The 27,538-nt window shown below is 41.4% G+C and overlaps 1 protein-coding gene across 1 annotated transcript; it reads left to right on the top strand.

Moving 5' to 3' along the window:
* Positions 1-897: 897 nt before the first annotated feature.
* LOC308435408 (putative sperm motility kinase W) lies at positions 898-26,939 on the top strand (the record flags this gene model as incomplete). Its single annotated transcript, XM_080942649.1, has 2 exons — positions 898-996; positions 25,596-26,939. 2 exons carry the CDS (start codon positions 898-900, stop codon positions 26,937-26,939), a joined length of 1,443 nt encoding a protein of 480 aa, XP_080798775.1.
* Between the last annotated feature and the right edge of the window lie 599 nt (positions 26,940-27,538).

Genomic DNA, 27,538 nt, shown 5'->3' with positions numbered 1-27,538 from the left:
ACCAACCGGGATTCTTTCCTAGCCCTCTTCATTCTAGAATAAACTCGTGAGGCTGCATGGATCTCTAGACCTGTGCACATTTTGGCTAGCCCCTCCACCTTGCAGTTTATGTCCTACTGAAAGTCGTGGTCATACTTCGTAGTCTGCTGTTTAATTATGAACTGAGATTCTGGCTTCTTTACTTCTTTCATCTGCACTTAAAAAAATCTACCTGAAATTCTTCTGTCACCGATGGCCCTGCCTCCCCAGTTTTCAGGCTGGCAAACTCTCCAGTTTCTGCTGTCTGCATTGAATAGAGACCTCCCAGGCTTCCAGGCTGCATCATGAACCACCCACTGCAGTTTGCTCTACACCACACTGCAACCCCTCCTATCCTGTCATCCTTCTTGGGCCCCAGGAACTCCTGAGCTCCTCTTTAAGCCACTAGAGCTGAGCAGTGTCTGGCATCCAGCCCAGGAAGTAATGAATAAATAACCAGGGCGCTCCATCTGTGTTAGTCCCTGTTCCTTGTCTGGTCCGAGAAACAAACCCTTCAAGGTTTCTTCCTTCACCACTGGATAGCTGGAAATAGAAGACTACACAAGAGATCTGAGCCACAGACCAAGGGCAACAACAGGTCCGGAAGGTCCTGCATGAAGCAGGTGCTGGGATTCAGTGCAGAGCACAAGCACCTGCTGTGGTCTCAGCTTCCCAGAGGATGCTCTTCCCTGGACATGTCTGGATGTTGCATTAAATGACTCAGAAGTCAAAGCTTTGAAAGCCTAGGCCCTCCGGAGCTCTGCAGGGGCTTACAGCAGCCTGGGACCAGAGGGTGGCACTCCAGGCCCACAGAGCACCTGCATCCCACAGCCATGCAGCATCAACATTCTGCTAACAAAAGAGAAGGAGCTTATGAGGATGTGGGAGAACGAACCAGCCGCTCGGATTCGGGGTGAGTTTTACCTATGGCCAGAAAACCCACCTAGTCGACTTTGCTGTGGCTTACCGACCATCCAGGTATGGTGGCCCATGTGTAGCTCGGACTGGCACCTCCAATTACAGGATCTGAGGAAGTGCTGCAACCTCAGAGCCCTGTTGCTGCTATGCACAGTGAGAGAGCACCTCCTCTGGGCAGCCTGGTTCCCCATGCGGGAAAGCCCATTGGCTGGGGCAAAAAGGGCCCCACACCTAGACCCGCCCCTCCAGCCCCTCCTACCTCACTGGGTAGGCTTTCCCTCTCCAGCCAGGGAAAGATGCTATAGCAGGCATGCTTTGCTATTGCTGCCCTCAAGTGGCCAAAAGAGTGATCTTTCTCCATTCCAGGAGGGTGAGATGTCCCTCAGGGAGTGTCAATAATCAAGCTCAGTATCCTAGAAAGAAATAATCCGAAGAAACTCACCTGACTTCCCTGGTCCTTAGTAGGAGATTCTGAGAGACCAGTGAGCCTGCTGTCAGCAAATGTCACAGGACTACAAGCACAAGAAGCAACAAGGAGCTAAGCTCTTACCCTGGCGTGGGGATGGTGCAGGACTTGATTACATACAAGTACACATACAAAGATAATGTCAGCCTGCTGTAAGCTGAGAGGGCTGTGGAGTAAGACGACAAAAGGGATGCCACGACTATGCCAGGACTCTCTACAGAAGAGATTTGTGAGATGTGAATTAAGACAGCAAGGTTAAAGGATATCCAGATTGGAGAACAAGGCAACCGAGAAGCTTAACCAGAACAGACAGGGGGGACACTTGGCAGGTCCTTGTCTCTTGTTATATTCTATGCCTCAGGGACATTCAGAAGGTCAAAGAAGATCTCCATCAAAGCTCTTCTGTCTTCTACGGTTGTTTGTTTGTTTTTTATGAGAGTGGGTTTCTCTATGTAGCTCTGCCTGGCCTAAATTTTTTATGTAGACCAGGCTGAACTCAAATTCATAGAGATCCTCCTGCTTCTGTCTTTTGAATGCTGATTTAAAAGGCATGTGCCACCATTCCACCTCTAACTTCAACATCTAAACCTATAAATATAGTTACTTTAAAAAACACTACTGGTGTTCAAAATAAATGAAAATGCTCGGGATAAAAGGAAGCAGAATTCTTGCCAGGACAGATAATTCTAAAGAACCTTAAATTAAAAAAATTTATCAGATACTCTCTGTATTTACTTTTGAAATGTTATCCCCTTTGCCCACCCTGCTCCCCTCCCCCCTCTACATGTCTTCACGAAGTTGCAGTAGCTCCCAATTACCGTCTCCTCCTCAGTGCCTTGGCTTTCTTGTACATTTGGAAAATGTGCCCTTCATATGCAACTGGAGCCTTGGGCCTCTCAGCGCATGCTCAGTGGTTGGTGTTCTAGTCCATTTGGAGCTGTGAAGAATTTGTTGGTCAACAATCTTGTTCTTCCCTTGAGGGCACAGCCCTCTCATTTATCCCCCCCCCAACATCCTCACTGGGGTCCCCGTGCTCAGTTTGATGGTTAGCTGCAAGCATACTCAGCTGCATGACTCTGGCAGAGACCCTGAGAATGCACCCCTATCTGGTTTCTGTCAGCAAGCATTGCCCAACATGAGCTACAGTGATTGGGCCTGGAGGCTGCACATGGGGTGCATCCCCAAGATAGGCAGCCCCTGAAAGATCCTTTTTGCTCTTCCATTTGATCCTGTATCTCTTCCTGTGAGTGTTTTGTTCTCCTTTCTAAGAAGGACTGAGGCTTCCACATTTTGGCCTTCCTTCTTTTTGAGCTTCATAAGGTCTGTAAATTGTTTCTTGGATACTCAGAGCTTTCTGGGGCTAGTATCCAATTATCAGTCTGCATTTCATGTGTGTACTTTTGTGACTGGGTTAGCTCACTCACATGATAAATCACATTTGCCTAGGAATTTTGTGAAGTAATACCAAATGGCTGAGAAGCATCCAAAGAAATGCTCAACATCCCTAGTTATCAGGGAAACGCAAATTAAAACAATCCCGAGATTCTACCTCACACCAGTAAGAATGGCTAAGATCAAAAATTCAGATGAGAGCAGATGCTGGCGAGGATGTAGAGAAAGAGGAACACTCCTCCACTGTTGGGGGGTTGTAACCTGGTACAACCACTCTGGAAATCAGTTCGGTGGTTCCTCAGAAACCTGGACATAGTAATTTTTGACGACTCAGCTATACCACCCCTTGGCATATACCCAAAAGTAGCTCTAATATTTAACAAGGACACATGCTGCCCCATGTTTATAGCAGTGATATTTATAAAAGCCAGAACCTGGAAAGAACCCAGATGTCCTTCAACAGAGGAATGGACACAGAAAGTGTGGTATATTTACACAATGGATTACTACTCAGCTATTAAAGACAATGACTTTATGAACCTTACATTTATGACGAAAGAAGGAGTGGGACAGAGGTTTAGATGATAAGCCAAGCAAATTACGGCCCAAGTATTCATGTTTTATTGCACGATAAATAAGAAAAGGTAGAGGTTAGATGCAGGAGCTGTAGTGGTTTCCATGGAAACATCAGTGTATGGTGGCCAGTGTTCAGTATACATCATCAAAAAGTTTGCATTCATGATATTCATCTGCCATGCACGGAGCTCAGTGCCACCTAGCACTTTAATTCATCTATTAAATCTGAATAATAAAAGGGTCTGCAACAGTCACCACACCAAGTAAAACCAATCCTTTTTCTCCTACTGTTCTCACCTCAAAGGGTGTTTAAATATGGAGAAAATGTGGAAGACTTCATAAATCGCCGGCTTTGGTCCTGTAAGTTGTACAAGATCTTGTGAGGTGAACCATGCCAATTTATTGATTCTGAAACTTTGTCAGCAGTCAAATGAGGACCACGTAAAAAATAGCTTTCTAGAAATGTCAATTACTTTTCCTTCCACATATTTTTAAAAAGAGATTTCCTTATTTTTAGTTATGTGTGTGTAGGCTTGTGAACATGAGTTCCTGCAGAGACCAGAGGAAGAGAATTCCCTGGAGTTTGTTTACAGGCTGTTGTGAACCTGCATATTGGGTGCATGGAACTGAGCTCAGGCCTCTGTTATAGCAGGACAACACACCCAAGCCCTGGACCATATCTCCAGTCCCTGTACCTCAGCATCTTCTTGGGTGGTTATATTTGAATGAGTAACGTCTTGGCAACTCCCCAGGTAAGAACTCTCCATAGTTTCCCCCATCTACCATTTACCTTTAGTCTCAGGACAAAATGCTAGTCTAAGTAGCACAAGAAAGATAATTTCAACAGGAGGTTGCTCTGTGTGACAGTGACAGCTGTGGCATTATAAAAGACTGGACGGTGTACTTCTGACTCATGGGGGTCAGATCCATGACTCCCATGGTTTTTTCCAATATGTCAAGGCTCATTTTTCTGGCTACCCCTGTACCACCCTATCATTTTCCATTGTGAATCCCCATCTCTGCTTGCATCCACTGTCTTGTATTAGTCACCCAACCATTTCTGTTGCTTTGTACCAAGACCTTGATGGATTCAGGAAGAAAGATTGCCTCATACAACAGCAAGTGAACAGTGTAGAACACGGATCTGTTACACATAATAACAGATATGTGTACACTCCTTCATCATTCTAAAAATATGACACCCAGAGATGGTAGTAGTATTAGTATTTGAAAATTATACTTGTATTTGAAAAGAACCCAGATACACTGTTCTTAGCAGGACTAAAAAAAAAGTGAGCTAGCTCTTTGTATAACAAACTATTCTAGAGAAAAACCTCTTTACTGTAAAGTTTAGATATTGCAAGTATTTCACATTCGATATGTATAGTTTGCTACTGATCAAGCTGTGGATGAAGCCTGATTTCTCTCTCCCAACAGGTCAGGAAATCCTGGGATATATCTCAACTTTGCTTGTCAGCAAGGGTAGAACTGTTATGTTTTCTACACATAGCAAGATTTTTTTAGATGATTGGAAGGCTTAATTTTTCGAAATTTCTTTAATAGCTCTACATGATTGAAGATGCACTATAACATGGCAAAATGGATTAATGGTACCAGGATGAGGTATTATATCTGCATCCTCAGAATTAATGTAAAAGTTCAGGTTTGGTATCACACCTGTAACTCTCGGGCTTGAGAGGCAGGATAAAAGGTAAATTCTGAAGAATATCCAGAAACTAGCCTTTGTGCACCAGAAGAAAACAAAGACCTGGGTCAAACAATGTAGAAGGAGAAGATGAACCAGCATCCGAGTTATCCTGTGAACTCCACATGTCCTCTATAACATGCTCATAATAATGTGTGCTCACACAGTTACACATAATTAAAAACAGTCAAATTGCTAAGCATGGAATACAATGCTGTTGAGAACACACATCATCCCCATTCTGAGGGATTAGTACTACTTTAGCAGTTGGAGAGGTAAAGAAACAAAGAGCTTTGGAGACTATTCAAAGATGGTCAGCGGGGAAATAATTTTCAGTCCATCTACTCCCATGCCTGTTCCACTTGGACAGGTGGTTGCAATCTATTTCCCCTCTGAACCCTAGTAAGGTGATTGATAGCAAAGAATCTCATAGTGTATGTTTTGTTTCTTGAATAACAGAGTAAAGGCTCTGCAATACTGTGCTTCAGTCTAGGGCTGAGGGAGATTCTGAGCTAGAGACTTGGGGGAGCTTTTTGCTAGCTTTGTGTATTGTGGAGCATTTCTGCTGACACTGCAAAAATTTTCCATGGCAACCAGTAAAATAAGTTTATGAGTTCTTGCATTCTTCCTCAGAGGAGGCAGATGACAGAGGGCGTTGCTCATCATTATGGTGCATGGAAGCTTCAGATGATCGTGTCACACTCAAGGCCTAATAAATTTTTCTCCAGGTCTCAGCCAGAATCAGCTCCAGCAAGGTAAATAGGGGAAGGCCCCATCCTGTGGGTCAGGAGATGAAAACACTTTGACAGGAACACAATCCCATGCTTGGATGTACATTCTAAGCACCTTCCCGATTAAAATTCAAGATGCATGGATTCCTCAATTCCGTTCAACCAACTAAATAAGCAGACAGGGGAGTAGCCAGGATGTCAGCAGCTAGATACTGCATCATAGTTAGTCACATTTCTGTTGCTGTGGAGACATCACAACCGATGAAACTTACAGAAGGAAGAGTTATTTGGGATCTAGTGAGATAGGATTATAGTCCAGGGCCCTCATGGTGGGAAGCATGAGATCAGGAAATCAGACAGTGATGGTGCTAGAGCAGGAGCTGAGGACTTAAACTATTGGGAGGCAGCCAATGGTCACTGGGAATGGCATGGTCTTTCTGAACCTAAAAAGACAATCCCCGGGAGTAATCCTGTCTCAATCGAGGCCACACCTCCTAATCCTTCCTATATAGTACCACTGACAGTTAATTAAGAATTCAAACATGTGAGGTAACAGAAGCCACTCTCATTCCATCTACCACAACCAGTATTATGGAAACAATGTTGATAATCCCTGAGCAAGAGGGTTTATATTCATAGCATGAGGGCTCCCTGTGCAGTCTTGGCCTAAAACCCATTATTTCTCCAGGCTTTGTATCCTTCACCTACAAAATAATGTCATCATGGTGAGTAATTAGCCTTGTCAATTGGACACAACCCAGAACCACCTAAAAAGAGCATCATATCAGTAAGGGACTGACTACATTGGTTGTGCCTGTAAGCATGACTAAAGGGGATTATTATAATTAAATTAATTCTGTAGGAAGATTCATCTCACTGATGGTAGCAACTTTCTATATACACAGGGTAATGAACTACGTAAGTGGAGAAGTTGAACTGAGCACAAACAATCACAGAAGCCACTGAGCCTACACACATTCATTTATCTGTTCATGGTTGTGGATGAGGCCTCACCAAATGTCTCAAGCCTTTGCTACCGAAACTTTGCCACAATGATAGACTTCAACCTAGAATTGTTAGTTAAAACAAACCCTTTGTCTCCCATGTGTCTTTTGCCAAGAGATCTTACCACAGCAATGGAGAAGTCAGTAGGACAGACATCCAACTTACTGTGAAGTGCCTGTCAGATTCAGGTTCTTTGTATTAGGTGTGTTTTAATTAGAACTAATCTTTAGTCAGTTCCCTAGATGTAATATTTTCTATTGAATCTATTTTAACTTTTCTCTTACACATTTTAGCTTCCCAGGTTCTTTGGCAGAAAGACCCAGCAAACAGGTTATCTTGCTCTTATGTCTGCCTTCCATCCTAAAACACACATATAATTGAGTCTGTGTAGGATGCTCTCCATAGGGTTATCTATTATTTCAACCTAGCTCAGTTGTCAGAGGAACATCTGTCATGAGTGAAAATGGGCATTTCTTCCTCATCTGCACTGAGCCCCAGAGGTGCAATATCATTGCAGCACTGAAACCATCCCATCTTCATGGCATCTCTGTTCTGCTATTTGACATTTAGGCAACTTGAGCAGCTTAGGCACACCATGGACAACAATAAAATCAAGAAGGGACCTTGTGTTTCCCTGATGATAACTTTCCCTAGCAGCATCTCACACTAGCAACACGGAACCGTTGTTCAAATCACATCAAAATTTCTACACACAAGGCACATGTTAACCATCTCTATAGCCATGTGACCTTCACATTTTCTCAGCTGCCCTGAGTGGTGCTTATTCCCCTGCCTCAGATTGTAGAACAAGAGGCCTGAAGAGACTTACACATTGTATAAGGTGACACAACTTTTGAGTAAATGACCAGACCCATCAGCACATCATTCCACACCCTTAAGTATCATGCCGTCTGTCAGTTATGCTCTGGATCAACCCCTGTAATGTGTAGTCTCTCCCTAGCAAAGATCCACTGCCTATTTCTGGCCGTTTGGTGGTGAGTCTGTTTTTCACATCCTGTGATTCTTTCCTTCTCAGTGTAGACTAACATTTTCTCTCTGTGATCCTTTTCTTTCTGTGTTTCTCTTCTGAAGCTGAACATTTCCACCTCATAGAAATTTTCTGTATAGTTCTGGAACTTTTTATCAAAGCAGTGTTATGCTCATGGGAGCTCACACATACTGTTGTAGACTCTGGGCTTATGTTTTGGGTTAGGACTATGGGCAGCATGCAAATATTTTTCTTTGAACACAAGCTATGGCAGTTCTGTCATGATTTTCAATATCCATCTGTTTTTGGGCATGTGGCATCATTTAATAAAGAAAATATTTTCTCTGGTATCCAATTTGGTAAGGACACATTTGGCATGAGAACCTACCAAGAAATTTTTAAGCACCAAGTAAAATTTGAGCCCATGGCCTCCTGGGAAATGCTTGTATCTCATGATCCATCTATTTTTCTCTAGGAATCTCATTATCTGGCATGTTCCATGATGTCATAAAGAATGGGTGACTGAGGTGAAGGCTTCTCTTGTAGCACTGTTTTAAACCATGTCTGTTCATGACTGGTAGAATGGATGAGTAAGCAATGGCATCTCCATGCATGGGAAATATTATAAAAACTGAAAAGTATGTGGTTGATTCACATGTACTAATAAGAATTGGTTCATCTTGTACTGTATATGCTAAATTAAAAAATGTAAAAGAAAGTGCTACAAATTCCTATCTTCAAGTGAAACAAGGAGGAACTTTCTATTTGTGTATTTGCATAGGTGGGTTCAAAAGTAATTAGCTTTATTCTTTAGACTTGTGTTGTTATGAAATTATGTCAATTTTATTGATATAATTAAAGTATTATTCAAATAATCAAGACGCCATTCTCATGGATTTTCTTAATTAAACATGACAATGAAATATTTACTCTCAGGAACCTGAAAAAGTTTTAAATAGGTGCAATGCAGAAGAAACACTGCGTTAAGAAGCCTCTGTTACCTTGTTTAACTTCCTGGATTCTCCATGGCTTCTCAACAAAATGAGGGGTTTTCTGTCATATATACAACTCCTAGGAGTTCCTTGAGGTTGATCACCAGGCACTGTAGTGTGTGTGTGTGTGTGTGTGTGTGTGTGTGTGTGTGTGTGTCTGTGTATGTGTGAGTGTGCATGTGTGTGTGCATGTGTATGTGTGTGTGTTTGTGTGTGTGTATTGGTGGGAAGAAGAACCTGGGCAGGACAGGAATGGTTTGGGTTTTTGAACCTATGAAACCAACACAAGGTACATAGCTCTTCCTCAAGATGCACTTCCTTATTATTCTTTTTTGTATTTTTATTATTTTAATAAAAAATTTATTTTAAATCAGAGATAAATATACAGATTTTAAAAGCATTTTGACATAACTAATATGAATACTTTTTTGTCAGTATTTAATTCTTTTAGAAGTTTGATAGTATGCATTCAAATCTTATTAGTTACCATAAGCATTAAACACATGTAGAACAGAACAGAACATGGGAGCAGCAGAGTTTTCTAGCTGTATATAGATTAAACATAATGATTCTTAATACAAAAATTGTTACAAGGCTAAACTTTTAGCTCTTGAATTATTAATGTTTTAAGGTCCTGGTATACTGCATCTTAAAGGGTGCTTTACACCAATTTTTTTTCCTAAGAAGGAATGAGGATTTCAATTATGGCCTATGGTTGTTTTTTTTTTTTTTTTTTTTTTTTTCTTTTTTGTTTGTTTGTTGAGATTCATATGGTCTGTGACTTGTTTCTGGGGTATTCAGAACTTTCTGGGCTAGTATCTAATTATTAGTGACTGCATGTAATGTCTGTTCTTTTTTGAACTGGGTTACCTCAGGATAATATTCTCTAGATGAATCCATTTTCCTAGGAGTTTCGTGAAGACATTGTTTCTAATAGCTGAGTGGTACTCCATTGTGTAAATATACCACAACTTTTTATCCATTCATCTAGTGCAGGACATCTGGGTACTTTCTACCTTCTGGCTATTATAAACAGGCTGCTATGAACATGGTGGAGCATGTGTCCTGACTGTATGTTGGAGCGTCTCTGGGATATATGACCAGTAGTGGAATAACTGGGTCTTCAGGTAGGACTATGTCCAATTTTCTGAGGAACCAACAGACTGATTTCCAGACAGGTTGTTTCAGCTTACAACCCCCACCAACAGTCGAAGAGTGTTACTCTTTCACTATCATCCTTTCCAGTATCTACTGTCAGGGGTATGGCCCTACTGTGGGCTGCACGGCAAGTCCTTTGTGAGCTCTGCCCAGCCCTCTCAGCACCAAGGTCACTCACAGTGCAATATCGCCAGGCCTATATCCTCTCATTTCTAAATAGAGGCACAGAATATATAGTTGTCATACCAAATTCATAGGACATAGAAGGCCAATATGGTATGGCCTGTAGAAGTCTCACTTGAAATAGTCTGTGAATTTTTCTCATTCATATTTGGTGAATGATGGTGTTTCTGAATATCTTTTAGCAGGTGCCATCTCTGGGGCAGCTGTTAAAAGTCAGTACATGAGGGATTTTAGTTCATAAGAGATGGGACATTGAACTTTGTGGATCCCTGTGAGGATGTTGTCCTGCAGTTCACCTTGTGTGTTCCCTTGGATGTTTCAGTCCTGCATTGAGAGTAATAGGATTATCACAGGAGGTGAAGGGAGAGGAGGACCTTGGAAAGAGAGGAGGCAAAGGATATGAGGGGTTAGAATGAGGTCCTGGAGGAGATGGGAGAAAGGTGTAGAACATCAGAACATCAAATAATATGTAGCTAGGGAGGGGGAGTGTTGAGGAATTGGAAATAGCCACTGGAGGGCCTCAGACAACAGGAAAATGAGAGGCTCCTAGGACTCAGTGGGAAGGATATTAGCCGAAATGTGCAGAGATGATGGAGATAGGACCTTTAGAGAACTCCTGCAGTAGATAGGCATGGCCCCCAATCAAGGGATGGGCCACCCATCTCAAATATTTTAACCCAGAAATATTCCTATCCAAAGGAAGAGTAGGACAAAAAATGGAGCAGAAACTATATAGGAAGGGCCATCCAGGGTCTTTCATACCTGTGAATCCATCCTGTCTGCAGACATTAACGTGATGCTGTTGCCTTTAACTAGAGGTGTTTTCTGAAAGTGACTGGTTGGGCTGTTCCTTGGAAGGTCTGGAAAGCAATTTAGATGTAGATGCTTGAAGCTAACCTTCAGACTGAAATCAGGGACACCGGTGGGGGAGCTATCAGTAGGACTAGAGCAGGAAAGGGGATTGCAATGGAAGGAAGAACAACATCAGCTGACCAGATGACCCAGTGCTCCCAGAGACTAATTATACTTAAAAGTATCATGGGAAATGAAGTCCCAAGCTAGCAGAGAAAATGGCCGACATATATTCAACATCTCTAAGCATCTGGTGGCCTTTTTATTCTCCCTGTTCTGTCCTCCAAGATTAAAAAATTGATTTCCTGGACATAAGCTTCAAGTGTATCCCCTCTTATCTTTCCATGCCTCAGTAAACTAGGAAATCTGCCAGTATAAAACTGGCCTGACTTGACTCTGCCTTATAGGGAAACTTTCACAAAAGCAGACAAAATGGCTCCAGACAAGGCAGGTGGGTCTAATCTCAGAAAAGGCACAAAGCTCCCTTTTGGTACAGCCTTTTGAAGCCAGACAGAAATTGGAACCCAAGCCAGACATGATTGTGAGAATCATGGGTATGAGTCATCCTCTTACTTCCTGAAAATACATCCCTACCCACTAAACCGTGTTCCATCGATCTAGAGGTTTTATGGCACTCTGGATATTGATATTGATGTACTACTTGGTAGAGTTGTTTGAGCTCCGAGATCCAACCATGCTCAAGATCAGGAGAGTAAGCAATAATTTCCTATTTCTCTCTATACAGAGACATATCAAGAGAGATTTTAAATAATCCACCCAAACATTCCATATGGTTACTGACCTTATACCACGCATTAGATGCCAAACCCAGTTTCCCCAGGCCCAGCAGACAAGAGGATAGAAAACCTATAGTCCAGTTCATCATCAGAGAATGTGATCCTTTCACTCATTTTCTGTTCAAACACAGATTAGAGCCAAGACCCCTCTCAGATGTTTTTCTGAACAAGTGAAGCATTATTTGGGATAAACCACATAAAGAGTTCTGAGCCAAAACAGTGAGTCATACAACTGTTCACAAACTGACAGACACAGGTAATCTCAGGTTCCAGCCTCACATCCATTTCATACTTGAAATATCTTATCAGTACCTACTCTACGTGACTTCCTGTCTTGGGAGTTAGAATATCTGTGGTAAAAGTCTGGTATCCCAGTAAAAGAATTCTAATAACTAGGTTTTAAACCTCAGACATTTTTGGCAAAGCCTTAATATTAAGCATTATTTGGGAAGCTATAGAGAATCCCCTGGTCAGTGAGTGACATTTGGTAGATAGAGGACCTGTGAGAATTCTTTCCATGCCAAGTCAACAAGGGGAGGAACCATAGCGAAAGCTACCAGTAGCACTGTCCACGTCAATATTCAGAGGCCCACAGAACTTCTCCTTGACAAACATGTCAGCCTGCCAGTCTTGTGCACATATACCTAGGAGAAGAAGCACTCCATCCTTCCAGGTCTCATGTTGCATGATGTTCAAATAATGGGGCTTGTCTTTTCCACCTGCAGCAGCTAAAGAGATATTCACTAAGAGGTCCCATGGCTCCACTACAAGCTGAAAACAAACTGCTATTCCCATCTGGATGAGCTGAGCTACAAGGTCGAGCAGCTAGAACTTAAGTGACATGCCCTGGGGAAGAAGGTAGAATGTATCTTTCCCCCAGGATGCTTCAGAGCTAGATAACTTGTCTGCACCAAGTGCAGCATCACAAAGACACTGCCTTATATCTCCCCATCTAGGCTGAGGGAATTTGATGGCCACAATTCCTCTGTCCTCACAAAGAGGCTCTGTCAAGTTAATGTCTGGCAGCAGGCTGGCTAGGCCAAAGTTAACAGTACTAGATATGCTGCTATTCCAAAAAAAGTGCCTGATTATTTGAGTATTGTAAATCCATCGCTGTTGCTACAGAGAAAGGCCCACTCAACAAGCAATTACACCCTCTGTAGTGTCAGTGTCATAGGACCAGTCATCCATCTGTCCTATTTATTGCCTGGTATCTATGGCTTCTTAATCTGAGGTCTATTTTATTATTTCTTTGCTTTTCTCTTTCACACTCATGGTTGTTTTAAACCTTTTGAACAATCTCCAGTTTTCAGGACCTACTTAGATGCTCAAACTGTTTAAACCTTTGAAGATTCATTCCCAAGATCTGAGGCCAACCTCACAATAAAAGCAACATTTTGAGCCCCCGAAAAATTTTATTTTGAGCTGGACAAACATTTTCCGGGGCCTCATAATCCTGGTAAGTGTTGGGCATAAAGCCAGGTTAAAGAAGCCTGGGGAATGGTGAAAATACACTCTTTTTTTGCGGCTTCACTCTCTGGTTTAAAACAAGACAAATACCAAAAAGTAATAGTTGGGAAGCAGAACTCACCATGCAGGAGGGAGGAATGTCAGTGTTACCAAGTGGGGCTAAAACCAGGTACAAGTTTTGTTTTTTCCTGAGCGACATGACTATCCAAAGTTAGTAAGATCCCTGAGAAGAAGGGCAAGTTTTAGTTAGCTGTGTTCTGGGCAAGTATGAGTGGTCTTGCACAAGAAAGCTACTCTTCAAAAGAGAAAAACTGGTTAGTATAGCTGGTTTAGCCTAGTCATAAGGTTCAAAATAATCAGTGGGGTATCTGACTGCAAAACAAGGACAATCTGTTTCAAACAAGGTCTGGAGATTTTCCTGCTAAAAAGAATCATCATATGCATGCTGTCCAGGAAAACGCCCCGTGGGGCTTGTCAGGTACTGCACAAGAGTGCCTTGTGGCATTCTTTATAGCCATCTGCAAGAGCTCCAATGATAAACCATATTCACAGTTGGGGAGAGTGTGTGCCCTCAGTCAGAGAAAGTGTGGGAGAGGTGGCGCTGCCACCTGTTGCCAATCTAGTGCTGTGGAAAAGAAATAGACTCCCTGCTCAGCCCTTGTACCTCACCACCTATGGCAAGGACAAGACTTGGTTCTGGTGTGACTAGAGCAAGAGAGCTGCTCCTGCCACTCACTTACTAGATCACTGGGGAGTTCAGGCCCCGGATCGTGCTCGGGAAGTTCATCAGAGCTAGCCCTGTACATAAAGATTGTGTATGAGCAGCCCCCAAGGGTCTTGCTTCTTGTATACTATGCAATAGTAAAGATGAGGGAAAGACCCCTCTCTGCTCATTCATCCACTGACATCTATGGCAGGCAGGAGAGATGGCCCTGTGGTCACTGTCAAGGAACATCCATGTCCTCCTTAACTGCAATACTTGAAACACTGGGACTGGCACCTCACCTAGGCAGTAGGGTAGAGCTCTCCCTCTTTGCAAGGAATAATGCATAGGCACTGCCATTGAAGGAGGCTAGAGCTCACAACATGACAAACTCAGATAATTCTCATGCACAGATCCAGGCATTTGAATTGTCCCACACCAATATCTAGATCATTGGTGAACTACTGTAGTACAAGAAGTGGCCAATTCTACACGTCCAGAACTCCAGGATTTATATAATATAGATAATCTCCATGACAACAAGATACCAGAGAAGAGTCCCATTGAAATTCCAGTGTTGACAGAGTAGCTGACATAGCATACAATGCCAAACAGGCATCATAATGAAAATGTGCAGGCAAAAATGTGTGGAGCAAATGGTGACATACTACAGCTTCCACAGAAAAATACTGAACCTGAGATTGGGGAACGTGGGCGAGGGTGAAGAATGAACCAGGGAAAAATGGAAGATAGGATGATTGTGCCATGTGGAGGGACATTTACTCACTCACTCACTCACACACTCACACACATGCAAACACACAAACACACACACACACACACACACACACACACACACAAAGAGAGAGAGACATACACCAAAATATTATAATGTCAACCAGGATAAAGCTCAGAGATCTTTGGGATGAGAGCTAGAAAGACTGTAAATGCCACAGTTGTAGTTAACATCAAGGACACCGACACCACCAAGTTGTTGGAAATAGAAACACACAGTGATGGTTACAGCATGCATGAGAGCTAAGCAAGCTCACCAGGAAGAATCTCATGAATAGGGAACTGAGGACTTGGACAAAAAATCCAATTACAAGGCGAGAAATGGCTCGCACTTGACAGGGGATAGGGAAGGGAAAGTCTTTTCTTTGATGCAATCCCTGAGAGGGCAATGATCCCCAACCCAGACTTCATGACTTAGGTTTATTGGGTAATAAAATATGGACCTGAGAGAAAGACAAGAAGAAACATGATGAGGAGGTAAGGAATGAGGAAAGGAGCATGAGGAGGAACTAACAGGAAGGTGAGGGAGAGGAAGAATATGAATATGAAGAGGAGAAGTATAGGAAAGGGTGCTGAAGAGGAAGACCAAACAACTTCTCAGAGTTGAGTGGTATCAGGTATGTGTCTTCTGTATACTTTGCCTGAGAGATTGAAACATTCTTTTCTGCAGTGAATTAACCTGGAAGGTTAATTCACGCCCACGTTCCCCAATCTCAGGTTCAGTGAATTAACCTGCAAAATAGCTCCAGGAAGTTCCTGAAACTGACCAGATTCTTTAGATCTCTTCTTTTCAGGATGTAATCAACCCAAAGCCCTCAGAGTCTCTCTCACACAAACCAAGGAACAAAGACAACTGAAACCAGACCACCTCTTGCCATGCTGCCTGGAAAAAGTTTAAACAAACTGCTACTTGTAACAGGTACTCATCTACCTATTAAGCTACTCTCAGACTGTGAAGTGTGCTCCAAGTTCCCAGCTTTAGTAAGCTTGTAACCCATTCTGGGACTAGCTTTGATGATGATTCTGTCTTTGATTCTCTCTTCCATTGAGTCACCTTCCACTCCATATCCCTGGGAATAATTGTCATTGCATCACAAAGCTAGGCTTTGTGGTATCTATACTATGTTCTTTGTTTCCTATATGCAGTGGGTAGATTTATGTTTTGCATATTCACAGGGAATGTTTTGAAGGGAACAATACACAGGAGGAATAGAGAATGCTCACTACAGGTACAGGATTAAACTGAGACCACAAATGCACACTTACACACACATGTTTTTCACTGTTGATTTAAAGTGGCTAATTTCTGACTCACTCAGGCACAGCAGCAAATAATCAATATCTCAGATTTTAAACAGGAAAAGGTTACAGTGGGTAGAATACACTGGATTGTTGTTACTGGGCATGGCAAATAGGTGAGTTAAAAGCGGATTCTGATTGCTGAAGTTCAATTCTATGATAACTGGACCTGGGTAGGAGCCTCAGAAAGAAGACAGAGTGAAATAAGCTAATGGAATTGGTTGCTAAACTAAAGAATGGAATGTAAGGATTTAACAAGAGAGGAGAAATTAGTAAAGGCACAGCCCACCAGAAACATATTTGTCATGCTGGGACTGGAATTCAAGAACCCCCTCCGGTTATGTCACAAAACAGAGGATGTTGGGTAGTAATGCCAATGCATTTTTGGTAACACTTGGAAGAAGGGGAGATGAATATGTTTGAGACAAGCCCTTTGAACTTTTAAATATTAAACAAATTATTGTTTACTAAGAAAACAGAAGAATGAATGCTGGTAATGTGGTAGACAACAGGGCCTTAGACACTGGTAATGGTAATGTGAGCTGGTCTAGTGACTGTGTGAATCAGGATGCAGGTTTCTCAGAACACACAGATTGTCAATATGACCTAGCTGTACTACTCTATGGTATATAATGGATGCCAACATAGCACAGAGGTAGGTATTGCACATCATTGCGCACTACACTAGGAAGTATGACACCAAACAATTGAAACCAGACACCCATCTCCAGAGCTGTGGACAAATGAAATATAGTACACATACAAGATGGGATTAGCAGAAGTCATTATCTGGACAATGGAAGCAGTCATGGAAAATCACATAAGTATATCAAACTAGCCACAGTCCTGAATTCTATATGAACATATTAAGTCATCATACATACATAAAGTTGATGTAATCTTGTGTAATATGGAGACAATGGAACCAATGTGATGGGAAGTGGGTGACAAAGGGAGGTGAGTGAGGTAAAAAAGAAATATACTCCACAATATTCATGTGCAAAACCTTTTCTGAACATTTGTGGGCAAAAGAAATGGTTAAGTTTTTAAGAGCTATCATTGTTCTTGCAAAATACCTGAGTTTATCTCCTAACCAAATGTTGACTAAAGATCCAAGTCATGCATCAGGCCATCCATGAACCCTACATTGTAAGAATTTAAGAGACACCTAAAGAGTGAAAAATACTGTCTGCTCATGCCAACGACCTGGGTTGCAGTATCAGCACACAAGTAGTGACTCACAATCATCAGTGACTCCCGTGTAAAAGAGGAAACTTCCTCAGAACAAGTAAAATGGGACTGCTGGTTGATACATCAATATGAAGCAGGGATACTCAGTCATATAGGCTCATTGCTGCACTGTTTACTATAGCTCAGAAAAGAAATAAGCTAGGAAGAGCTCCAACACATGAGTGGGAAGAGGAAATCAGAAACTTGCCCTGTACATTTGTCCCTATTAGTATAAAGTACCTTGTTGTGGCTCTAACCAAGCAAGGAAAAATCTGTATGACAAGAACTTCAAGTGTCTGAAGAAAAAAATTGACAAAGATCTCGGAAGATTAAAAGATCTTCCATGCTCATGGACTGAAAGGATCCACATAATAAAAAGTGCATGGTCTTGATACACAAACAGGCAAGAAGATCCGTGGAATAGTGTTGAAGTACCAGAAATGAATCCACATACATATAGTCAGTGGATTTTAGACAAAGGAGTTAAAATCATCCAAAGGAAAGCATTTTCAATAAATGGTGCTGTTTGAACTGAAGGTCAGCGTGTAGAAGAATGCAACTGTCCTCATCCAAATTTCAATTTCAAGTGGGTAGAAGACTTCCAAATAAAGAAGATACACTAAAACTGATAAAAAGAAAGTGGGCAAGACCCTGAAACACATGAAAATGGGGGAGGATTCCATTAACTGAATACCAATGGCTTATCCTATAAAATCAAGAATTAAGAAATTGGACCTCATAAAATTGCATCACTTCTGTAAGGCAAAGAATGTCAATAAAACAAAACAGCAATCAACAGATTGGGAAAGGGTCTTTACCAATCCTTCACCCAATCAAGGCTAATATCTAATATATACAAAGAACTCAAGAAATTAGACTTCAGGGAACAAAATAATCCTAGTAGAAATGGGATGCAGAGGTAAACAAAAAATTCTCAACTGAGGAATATAAAATGGCTGAGAAGCACCTAAGGATGATTCAACATTCCTAGTCATCAGGGAAATGCAAATGAAAACAACACTGAGATTCCACTTCACTACAGTCAGAATAATTAAGATGAAAAAAAAATCAGGTGACAGTAGATGCTAGCAATGATGTGGAGAAAGATGAAAACTCCATAATTGCTGGTGAAATTTGAAGCTGCTACAAGCACCCTGGAAATCCCTCTGGTGGTTCCTCAGAAAATTGGCCATAGTACTACATGAGGATCCAACTATACCACTCCTAGAAATATACCCAAAAGATGCAGAAACGTTTAACAAGATTATGAGCTCCACTACATTCACAGAAGCCTTATTTATAATAACCAGAAGGTGGAAAGAACCCAGATGTTATTCAACAGGAATAAAGACAGAAGATATGGTGCATTTGCACAATGGAATACTACTCAGCTCTTAAAAACTATGACTACTTGAAATTATTAGGAAAATGGATGGAACTAGAAAACATCATCCTGAGTGAGGTACCCCATTCACAAATGAACATCCATGGTATATACTCACCAATAAATAAATATTAGTTCAAAAGCTTGGGATACCCAAGAAACAATTCCCATACCATATGAAGCTCGAGAAGAAGAAAGACCAAAATGTGGATCCATCAGTCCCTTTCAGAAGAGAGAAGAAATACTCACAGGAGGAGTGACATTGACCAAAAGGGGAGCAGGGCCTGAAGGAAAGGTCACACTGAGACTGCTACATCTCGAGATCTATCCCATATGCAGCCACCAAAATCAGTCACCATTGTTGAAGTCAAGACATGCTTGATGATAGAAGCCTGATAGGTATGTCTCCAGGGATAAGGATGATTGCAGTTAATCATTGAATTGTACAAGGAGACCCAATGGAGGAATTAGATAAAGGTTAGAGTAAGGACTGAAGTAGCTGAAGAGATTTACAGCCCCATAAAAAAAAACAACAGTATCAACTAACTACACCCACCCCCAGAGCTCCCATGTACCAAACAACTAACCAATGAGTACACATGGAGGGATCCATGGATCAAGTGACATATTTAGCATAAGATGGCATTGACTGGCACCAATAGAAGAAGCACATGGTCCTGTCTGTGAAGGCACCTTTTCGCCAGTGTGGGAAAATTCCAGGTGGTTGAGGTGGGATTGTGTGATTGGGAGTGGGAGAACTTTTACAGAAGCATGCAAGGGGGTTAAAATGAGCCTCCAGGGGACAGAATAAGAGAACAGGGAAAGGGGATAACAGTTGTACTGTAAAGACATAAAATATTCAATAAAATTGTCTATGAAGAAAATCGGGACCAATGGTTTGAAAATGTGAAATTCTTAAGAAAATGGATGCATCTAGAGAACATCATCCTGAATGAGGTAACCCAGTCACAAAAGAAGTAACATAATAGGCAGTCACTGATAATTTGATACTAACCCCAGAAAGCTCTGAACACCCCAAAAATAACTCACAGACTATATGAAATTCAAGGAAAAAAAAGAAGAGGAAAAACCTTTATGCTTAATCTTTACACACCGGGAAAACTTTGACTATTTCCGGGTGACATCTGGTTTTACAGGTACTTTATGCTCATTGTAACTACTAAGATTGTAATGCATCCTATCAAATCTTTAAAAAGAATCAAGTACTGACAAAAATGAATTCTCATACTTTTATGCATAAATGCTTAAAATCTGTACATTTGTCTTTGATTTGTAAAATAAAGTTGTAAAAGAACAGAAAATATGTTCATAATAAAGAAGAGAGTCAGATACAGAAGGAATAAACTCACCATATATACATGTGCATATATTTTCAAAGAAAAAAAAAGAAAGAAAACAGGGTTGGGGAAATGACTATGTGGTTAAGAGCTTTCATTGCTCTTGTGGAAGACCTATGATTGGCTCCTTTGAACATATTGTCTTAGTCAGGGTTTATCACCTGCACAAACATCATGACCAAGAAGCAAGTTGGGGAGGAAGGGGGTTTATTCAGCTTACACTTCCATATCACTGTTCATCACCAAAGGAAGTCAGGACTGGCACTAAAGCAGGTCTTGAGGTCAAGAGTTCTACAAGCACTAATTGATCTTTGTTAGATTTTTCTGTAGGTGAGAGGTAATGTGGACAAGAAGGGGAGTACCCAGGAAAAAGCCATAGGACTGACATGTCCTCCTCTTAACCTGTTTGCTTTCTAGTAGTCAATGTTTCTTTTATTCCTGCCCATTAAGGCAGGAACTTATGTTTTTTCTTTACTTTTTAATTTTTTTTTTTAATTTTCACTTGGCATCAATGAGTGTTTTCCTTGCCTACATGACGGCAGGCCATTCCAGCCCTTGGTATGTGAGGACAATAGAGGAATGTGTTCATCCACTGGACCTGGAGATTAAAGATGTTGTTAGCCACAATGTAGGGCCTGGAACCACCATGTGAGTCCTGTGAAAGAGCATCCTGTCTTTCAACTGCATTGTCTTGCTAGCACACCCATATCATCTTATAGGAATAAATTGAAATTCAAGATTAACTTATCGGTTATCTTTGTCCATTTTGATTAAATATATTCTTCCTGCATGGACAAATGCTTGTTCAGTGGATGAAATGTAGCCCCTATGAAAGACCCCCACTTAGCAACAATAACGCCATTTCTTCAAGGCTGTGCACACAGGGCGGGCCAGGTCATGGACCCAGGTGGCCAAACAAGATACTGATGGGCAGCCAGCTTGCGACAGACAGAGAACAGAAAGCCCCCAAATAAGCCCTATAAGGCAACTGCTCTCAGAGAAGCTCAAAGCAGCTATTCTCAGAAAAACTGCAGCCCCAGCTGACACCAGGAGCAGTGTCTTTGGAACCGTGTCCTTAGACTCACTCCTTGGCCACATTTAAACTAACCAATTAGAACCATGTAACTATGCTTCTGCTTCTGTCCCTCACATCTGCCCCACAAGCCCTATGAAAAGAAAACTGTCCCTTTGTCCGGCGCACCAGTCCTCCAATAGGCTGTCGCACACGGACACCCATGTGAGAGCAATAAACCCTCTTGTGACTTGCATCCAGTGGTCTCAGCTGGTTCTTGGGTCCTTGGGTCTCCTCAGGTAAAGGTACTCTAGATGAGGGTCTTTCACCTGGTTTGCTCCATAGAATCTCATGGGACAGTGTGATTTCTCACCATGCCACACAGATTGGCATAAAATTAAAAATATATAAAGTGCTTATTTACAGAACTTTACACTAAATGTCTATTCCTTTGTTTCCAAAACATTATATTTAGTTCTCCCTCTCGTTCTCTTTCTGACTCTCTCTGGCTGTGTCTATGACTCCTTTTTAAGCTATTCATGAAAGTGCAGGCAAGAATGACAACCAGTGGAGGGCAGTAGGTCATCCTAAAGCTGGAATGACCAGTGATGATTAATCCTGGGACAGGAGATCTGGAAACCAAAATAAGATCATCTCCACTAACAGAAATGATCTTTCCAGGAGCCCTTTCTCTAGATGGTCCTACCCTGCTTCAAGAGAATCTATTGATGAACAGCACTATACTGTGGAGAGAGTTGTGTCAGGAACTTCTTCACAAAAATAACTATTTAGGCTCTGACTACATACTTCGGACATCTTTAGCATGGGAGGCTGGAGAGAGACATTAAAAAAAAAAGAGAAAAAAAGAAAGAAAAAAACACTCCCTGAACATTGATGCCCCAAAACAAAGTATTCCACACTCATAAAAGAAACTTTACTGAAGGTCAAAACACACATTGAATCTCACACAATAATACTGGGAGACTTAAATACCTCACTCTCATTAATGTCCAGGACTTTGATACAGAAATTAAACAGAGATACCATGAAACTAAGAGAGGTCATGAACCGAATAGATTTAACAAGTGTCTACAGAACATTTCAACCTAAAACCAAAAGAAATATCTCCCTCTTATCTGGCCATGGTTTCTGTTTAAAAATTGACCATATGATTGGTCACAAAACAAGCCTCAAACAATACAAGTTTATTGAAACAGTCCAGTGCATCCTATGAGATCACCACTGACAAATACTAGATATCAACAATAATGAAAATACCAGAAAAACCCACATATCTATGGAAACGGAACAACTCTCTACTCTGTGGTAAATTGGCCAGAGAAAAAATAATGAAAGAAATTATAGACTTACTGAAATTTAATGAAACTGATGACCCGGCATACCTACACTTATGGGACATAATGAAAACAGGGCTAAGAGGAAAATTAATAGAACTATGTACCTTGGTAAAGAAATCAGAGAGATCTTAAGCTAGCAATTTAACAGCACATCTGAAAACTCTTGAACAAAAGGAAGCTAACACACACAAGAGTAGTAGATGCCAGGAAATAGTCAAACACAGGGCCAGAACCAACCAAATAGCAACAAAGAGAATGAAACAAAGAATCAACAAAACCAAAATCTGTTTCTTTGAGAACAACAAGAGAGATAAATCCCTAGCCTAACTTAAGGACCCAAAGAAGGTATCCAAATTAACAAAATCAGAAATGAAAAGAGTAACACAAGAAACCCAGAAAATTCAAATACATCATCAGATCCTACAACAAAAGTCTGTACTAAACAAAATTGGAAAATCTAGATGAAATATATTATTTTCACGACTGCAAGTTCCAAAGTTAAACCAAGAGCAGATAAGCTATATAAACAGTCCCATATCCCCTAAGGAATAGAAGAAGGTATTAAAAACATCCCAACTCAAAAAGCCCAACAGAGATGGCTTTAGAGCAGAATTCTACCAGTCCTACAAGAAAGACCTAACATCAACACTCCATGTGTTCCATAAAAAAGAATTCCAGAAAATAGAATCATTCCTTAAAGTAGAATTAGAAGGAACAATACCTAATTCATTCTATGAAAGCATGATTACTCTGATACCTAAACCACACAAAGACCCAACAAAGGAAGAAAACTTCAGACCAATTCTGATTATGAATGTTGTTCCAATAATACACATTACTATTCTTACAAACTCAATCCAAGAAAACATCTCAAGCACCATTTACCATAATCGATCAATTAGCCCTAATCCTAGGGATGTAAGAGTCATTCAATATATGAAAATATATTAAATTATCCCACTACATACATGAACCAAAGGAAAAAAATTACATGGTTCTCTTCCTAGATGCTGAAAATGCATTTGACAAAATACTGCAGGCATTCATGTTAAAAGTACTAGAAAGACCGAGAATTGAAAGCACAAACTGAAACATAATAAAAGCAACATAGAGCAAAGCAACAGGCAAGATCAAATAACATGGAGAGATACATGAAGCAATCCCAATAAGATGAATGAGAAGTCAACAAGACCCACTCTCCTGTATCTATCCAAAAAGGCCTCAATCTTCTACCTAGAGCAATAAGACAACAAAATGGAATCAAGGGGATACAACTTGTCAAATAAGTAGTCAGGGTATCACTATTTGCCAATGATATGATAGTATAGAAAAGCAACTTACAAAAAAAAAAAACTTCTATTCCTGGACCTAGAAGAGAACTAGCAAATCAAATGACCAGAGACTACAGTGACATCAGCAAAAAGCTATCAGTAATTTGTTCTTCGGTTGGAACTACCTAAGGTGGTCATTTTGAAGGAGTGCATAGTGGGGGTGATTTCTGTTCGGAACCCCAGGTTGTGGTAATACTATTTGGATATGGGTTTTGCTAATCAAGTGGACGAAATTTTATGTGTGGCAAATAAGAAAGCTTTTGAAGACAACCCCCAAACACTGCCTTTTCTCTGAAACTTGACCTCATGGGATTTTAATGTTTTGAAGAAATACACAAAATGTGCACACAAACAGCTGGACCTGATAGGGATGAAGACTCAGGAAGCAGCCATAACTGTGGACACCTGGAGATTAAGTGTCACAGGACAGAGAGGGCAGTGGGGATTGGGGATGTGATCTGAGTGCACAGTGGTCATCTATGGCACACACCCATCTTCTCTGATAAAAAGGAGGAGGTCAAGGAGCTGTTGCCTAACACATTCATAAAGCACGATGTCCAGTCTGTACATGGCTACATTACAAAGAAGCCAAAGGAAATCACACTGAAGGGTGTTTCAATGGCAATTTTCGAGTCTTGGTGGCAACCACTGGTACTGCCTAAGGTAGACATGGTGGTTCAGAGCTGTTCATCAAAGAATGTGGAGTCTTGACGAGGACCAGCGGAGACCCAGAGATACAAGCCTGAGGAGAAGGGGTTCCGACTAGCCAGGGGTCAGAGAAATCTCTGCAGAGAGCACACAGAAAGTGCGCCCCTGCCCTGCCTGATCCAGGGACCAGTAACCCACCATTGGGAAGGAACTCTGGAAGACTATCTAGATGGCAGAGGTAAGCAGGATGGCAGCCATGGTGCTTTCAGGGGACAGCATTGTGGATGCAGGAACTATCAGAAACACAGGCAGGAACAGTGAAGAGGAGGAGGAACTTCAGACAAAGTTCAGAGGAAGAATGGGAGGTTGCAACAAAAGAAACAGATCCCAGAACAAAGGCAAGAAGAAGAGTTTTAGTAAAGTAGTAGAGGCAAGAAGAAACGGTTCCCACTGGGGAGCCCAGGGCCCTTCCTGCTCTGAGTCCCAGTGCTTCCTTCCTGTTTGATCATTGCACTTTGATTGGGCCTCCTTATTTGCAGAGGGAGGCTTCTGAACTGTCCAAGCACTCATCATAAACTGTCTTTATTTTGGAAAGTGATAGGAATAAATAAATTAATCAATAAATATCCTGAAGAGGACTAAACAAGGGCTCTCTTATTGGACCTTCAGTGCACCTCCCAGGTGCTGCTCCTCTAACTGGAGGCTCAAGAGCCTAAAAAGCTGGAGGGTGCAGAGCTGACCAAAGCTCTCTCTCTGGCTGCAGCTTTAAAACACTTCCCTGGTGCAGCAGATGCCCTCTGCAGCCTGTAACTTCTAAACAAGTAAATATCTGTCTTTTGATCTGCTGAAGAAGATGATAGAGGATAGTCTCATTTTCATGAAAGTGGAAATAACCCTGTGGCTCAGAGTGGAAACAGCCACACTGCAGGATAACCCTATCTCCATGGTGAAGTTCATGCTCTGACCTCACAAAGAACCACTGTGATAGAAGAATGAATGTCCTCAGTATAAGACTGTGGACTAGCCTGTGAGTTTTGTCCAGATAGAGCAGGAAGCTGATTTGGGTGACCTGTGGGACTCGTTCAGAGTTGACTAGATATTTCATTTTCAGGTTGTATTATCTCACAACCTCTGTGCACCAGAGCACAGGGAACAGCCTAATGGACAGCAATTTAAAAACAGAGACTTTGAGAAGTCAGTATAATGTGGGTTTCTTACTTGGCCAGGGTTCATTTGGCACTGTGAAATTGGCCTGGCACCTGAAAACCAAGGCTCTGGTTGCCATCAAAACGGTACAGATTAGCGAGAAGAACATCAGGTGGATCCAGACAGAAAGAGCAATATTGGAGACACTACAACATCCTTACATCATTCGCCTTTTCCAAGTCTTAGAAACAGCAAGTAACATACATTTTATATTGGAATATGTCCCAGGAGGAAACTTATTTGAAATAGTAAGAGACCAAGGCCAACTGTCGGAGGAGGAGGCAAAAAAAACATTTGGACAGATAGTTTCGGGAATAAAATTCTGCCACCAACGAGATATTGTACACGGAGATATCAAGCCGGATAACATAGTAAGAGATGCCAAAGGTAATATCAAAATAATAGACTTTGGCCTAGCCAGGAGATGCAGACCTGGGAGATTAATGAAAGTGCCACGTGGAGCCAGAATATATTTTGCCCCAGAGCTTATATTAAGGGAGCCCTACGAGGGAAAGAAGGCGGATGTGTGGAGTTTGGGCGTGCTGCTCTTTTTTATTACAGCAGGGTTCTTCCCGTTTAGAGGAGAGACCATCAAAGAGATCAGTAAAAATATTTTAACAGGGACCTATGCTGTTCCACGTTTACTCTCTGGACAACTGGAGAACCTGATCCACCAAGTCCTCACGGTTCCCCCAGAGATGAGGCCTTCCATCGAAGAAATTGAAAACCATCCATGGGTGAGGAAGTGCGAAATAACCATCTTGACCAAGATAGACCCAGACTTCAAAATCATTGATATGCTGTGTGACATGGGATACAATGCCATCCAGATTTTGAATTCCCTGCACAAAAAGAAATACGATGCACCAATGGGTGCATATCTAACATTAAAAGCACATGTAGACCTAGGGCATAAGCATGGATCTCCCTCTTCAGCCAAGGCTGTGGATCCCTGTCCTACACCATCCGCATCCCCAACACATACTCTTCCCCTAAAGAGAAGGGCCAGTGAGCCAAACTTTGGCCTCCTCCACATCAGGCCCTCAGGAGAGCAGGGGCCTGTTCCACTGAAACCATCGGGACACAAGTTGGCCAGGAGTGTGTCCCTGCCTCCCATTGCTCTGCATTACCCCTGTAAGCAGAGCAGAGCTTCTAGCAGTGTCCCACATTCAAGAGCAGTGGCTGGCCCATGTGTGTGTAACAACGTATTAGAAATCGAAACACTCCCGACTACTTCACAAGACTCTGAAATTGAAATAACATCTCCCTGTCAGAAGATTGGGCGACTGAAGAAATTTCGTAGGTGGATACGGAATCGCTTCTCCAACATCTGCTGCTTTCCCTGTGCACGAAGGAAAAAATGACAACATCCATTCTCCAAAAAAAATGGCTCCCCTGGAAGAGGTAGTGAGAAAAACCCGATGAGAAGGTAAGCATGTTTGCCAGGTGGGGATGCATCTCAGCTCTGAATTTTATTGTCTCTGTTTTATTCATGTCTTCTTATTGGAAAAAAATCAAAAAGATGTATTTTTTGGAGTCTGTCGGGATGACAAGATTTCTTTCTTTCTCTTTTTTATTTGCAATTGATTTTCAGGTCTTTTAAAAAATAAACAAACTTATTTTTTTAAAAAAAAGATAAATATACAGATTTTCAAAGCATTTGTGCATAAAACTATATGAAAATATTTTTTCAGTACTTAATTGATTTTTATAGGTTTGATAGTACTCTAAATTTACTAGTTATGATGAGCATAAAATACATATAAAATAAATGTAATATGGAAATGTCGAAGTTTTCTTGATATGTAAAGATTAAACATAATGATTTTTAAATACCAAGGATTGCCACAAGGCTGCATTCTTAGCTCATGAATTATTAATGCTTTAGTGTCTAGAGGTTTACCACACTCTTAGAGGGTGTTATAAGCTTATTTTCAGAAATTATTTCTATCCCAGCTGGATT

Source organism: Micromys minutus (assembly GCF_963924665.1).
Source record: "Micromys minutus genome assembly, contig: SUPER_22_unloc_1, whole genome shotgun sequence".
NCBI classification, from domain to species: Eukaryota; Metazoa; Chordata; class Mammalia; order Rodentia; family Muridae; genus Micromys; species Micromys minutus.
This window is presented reverse-complemented; position numbering and strand designations above follow the sequence as displayed.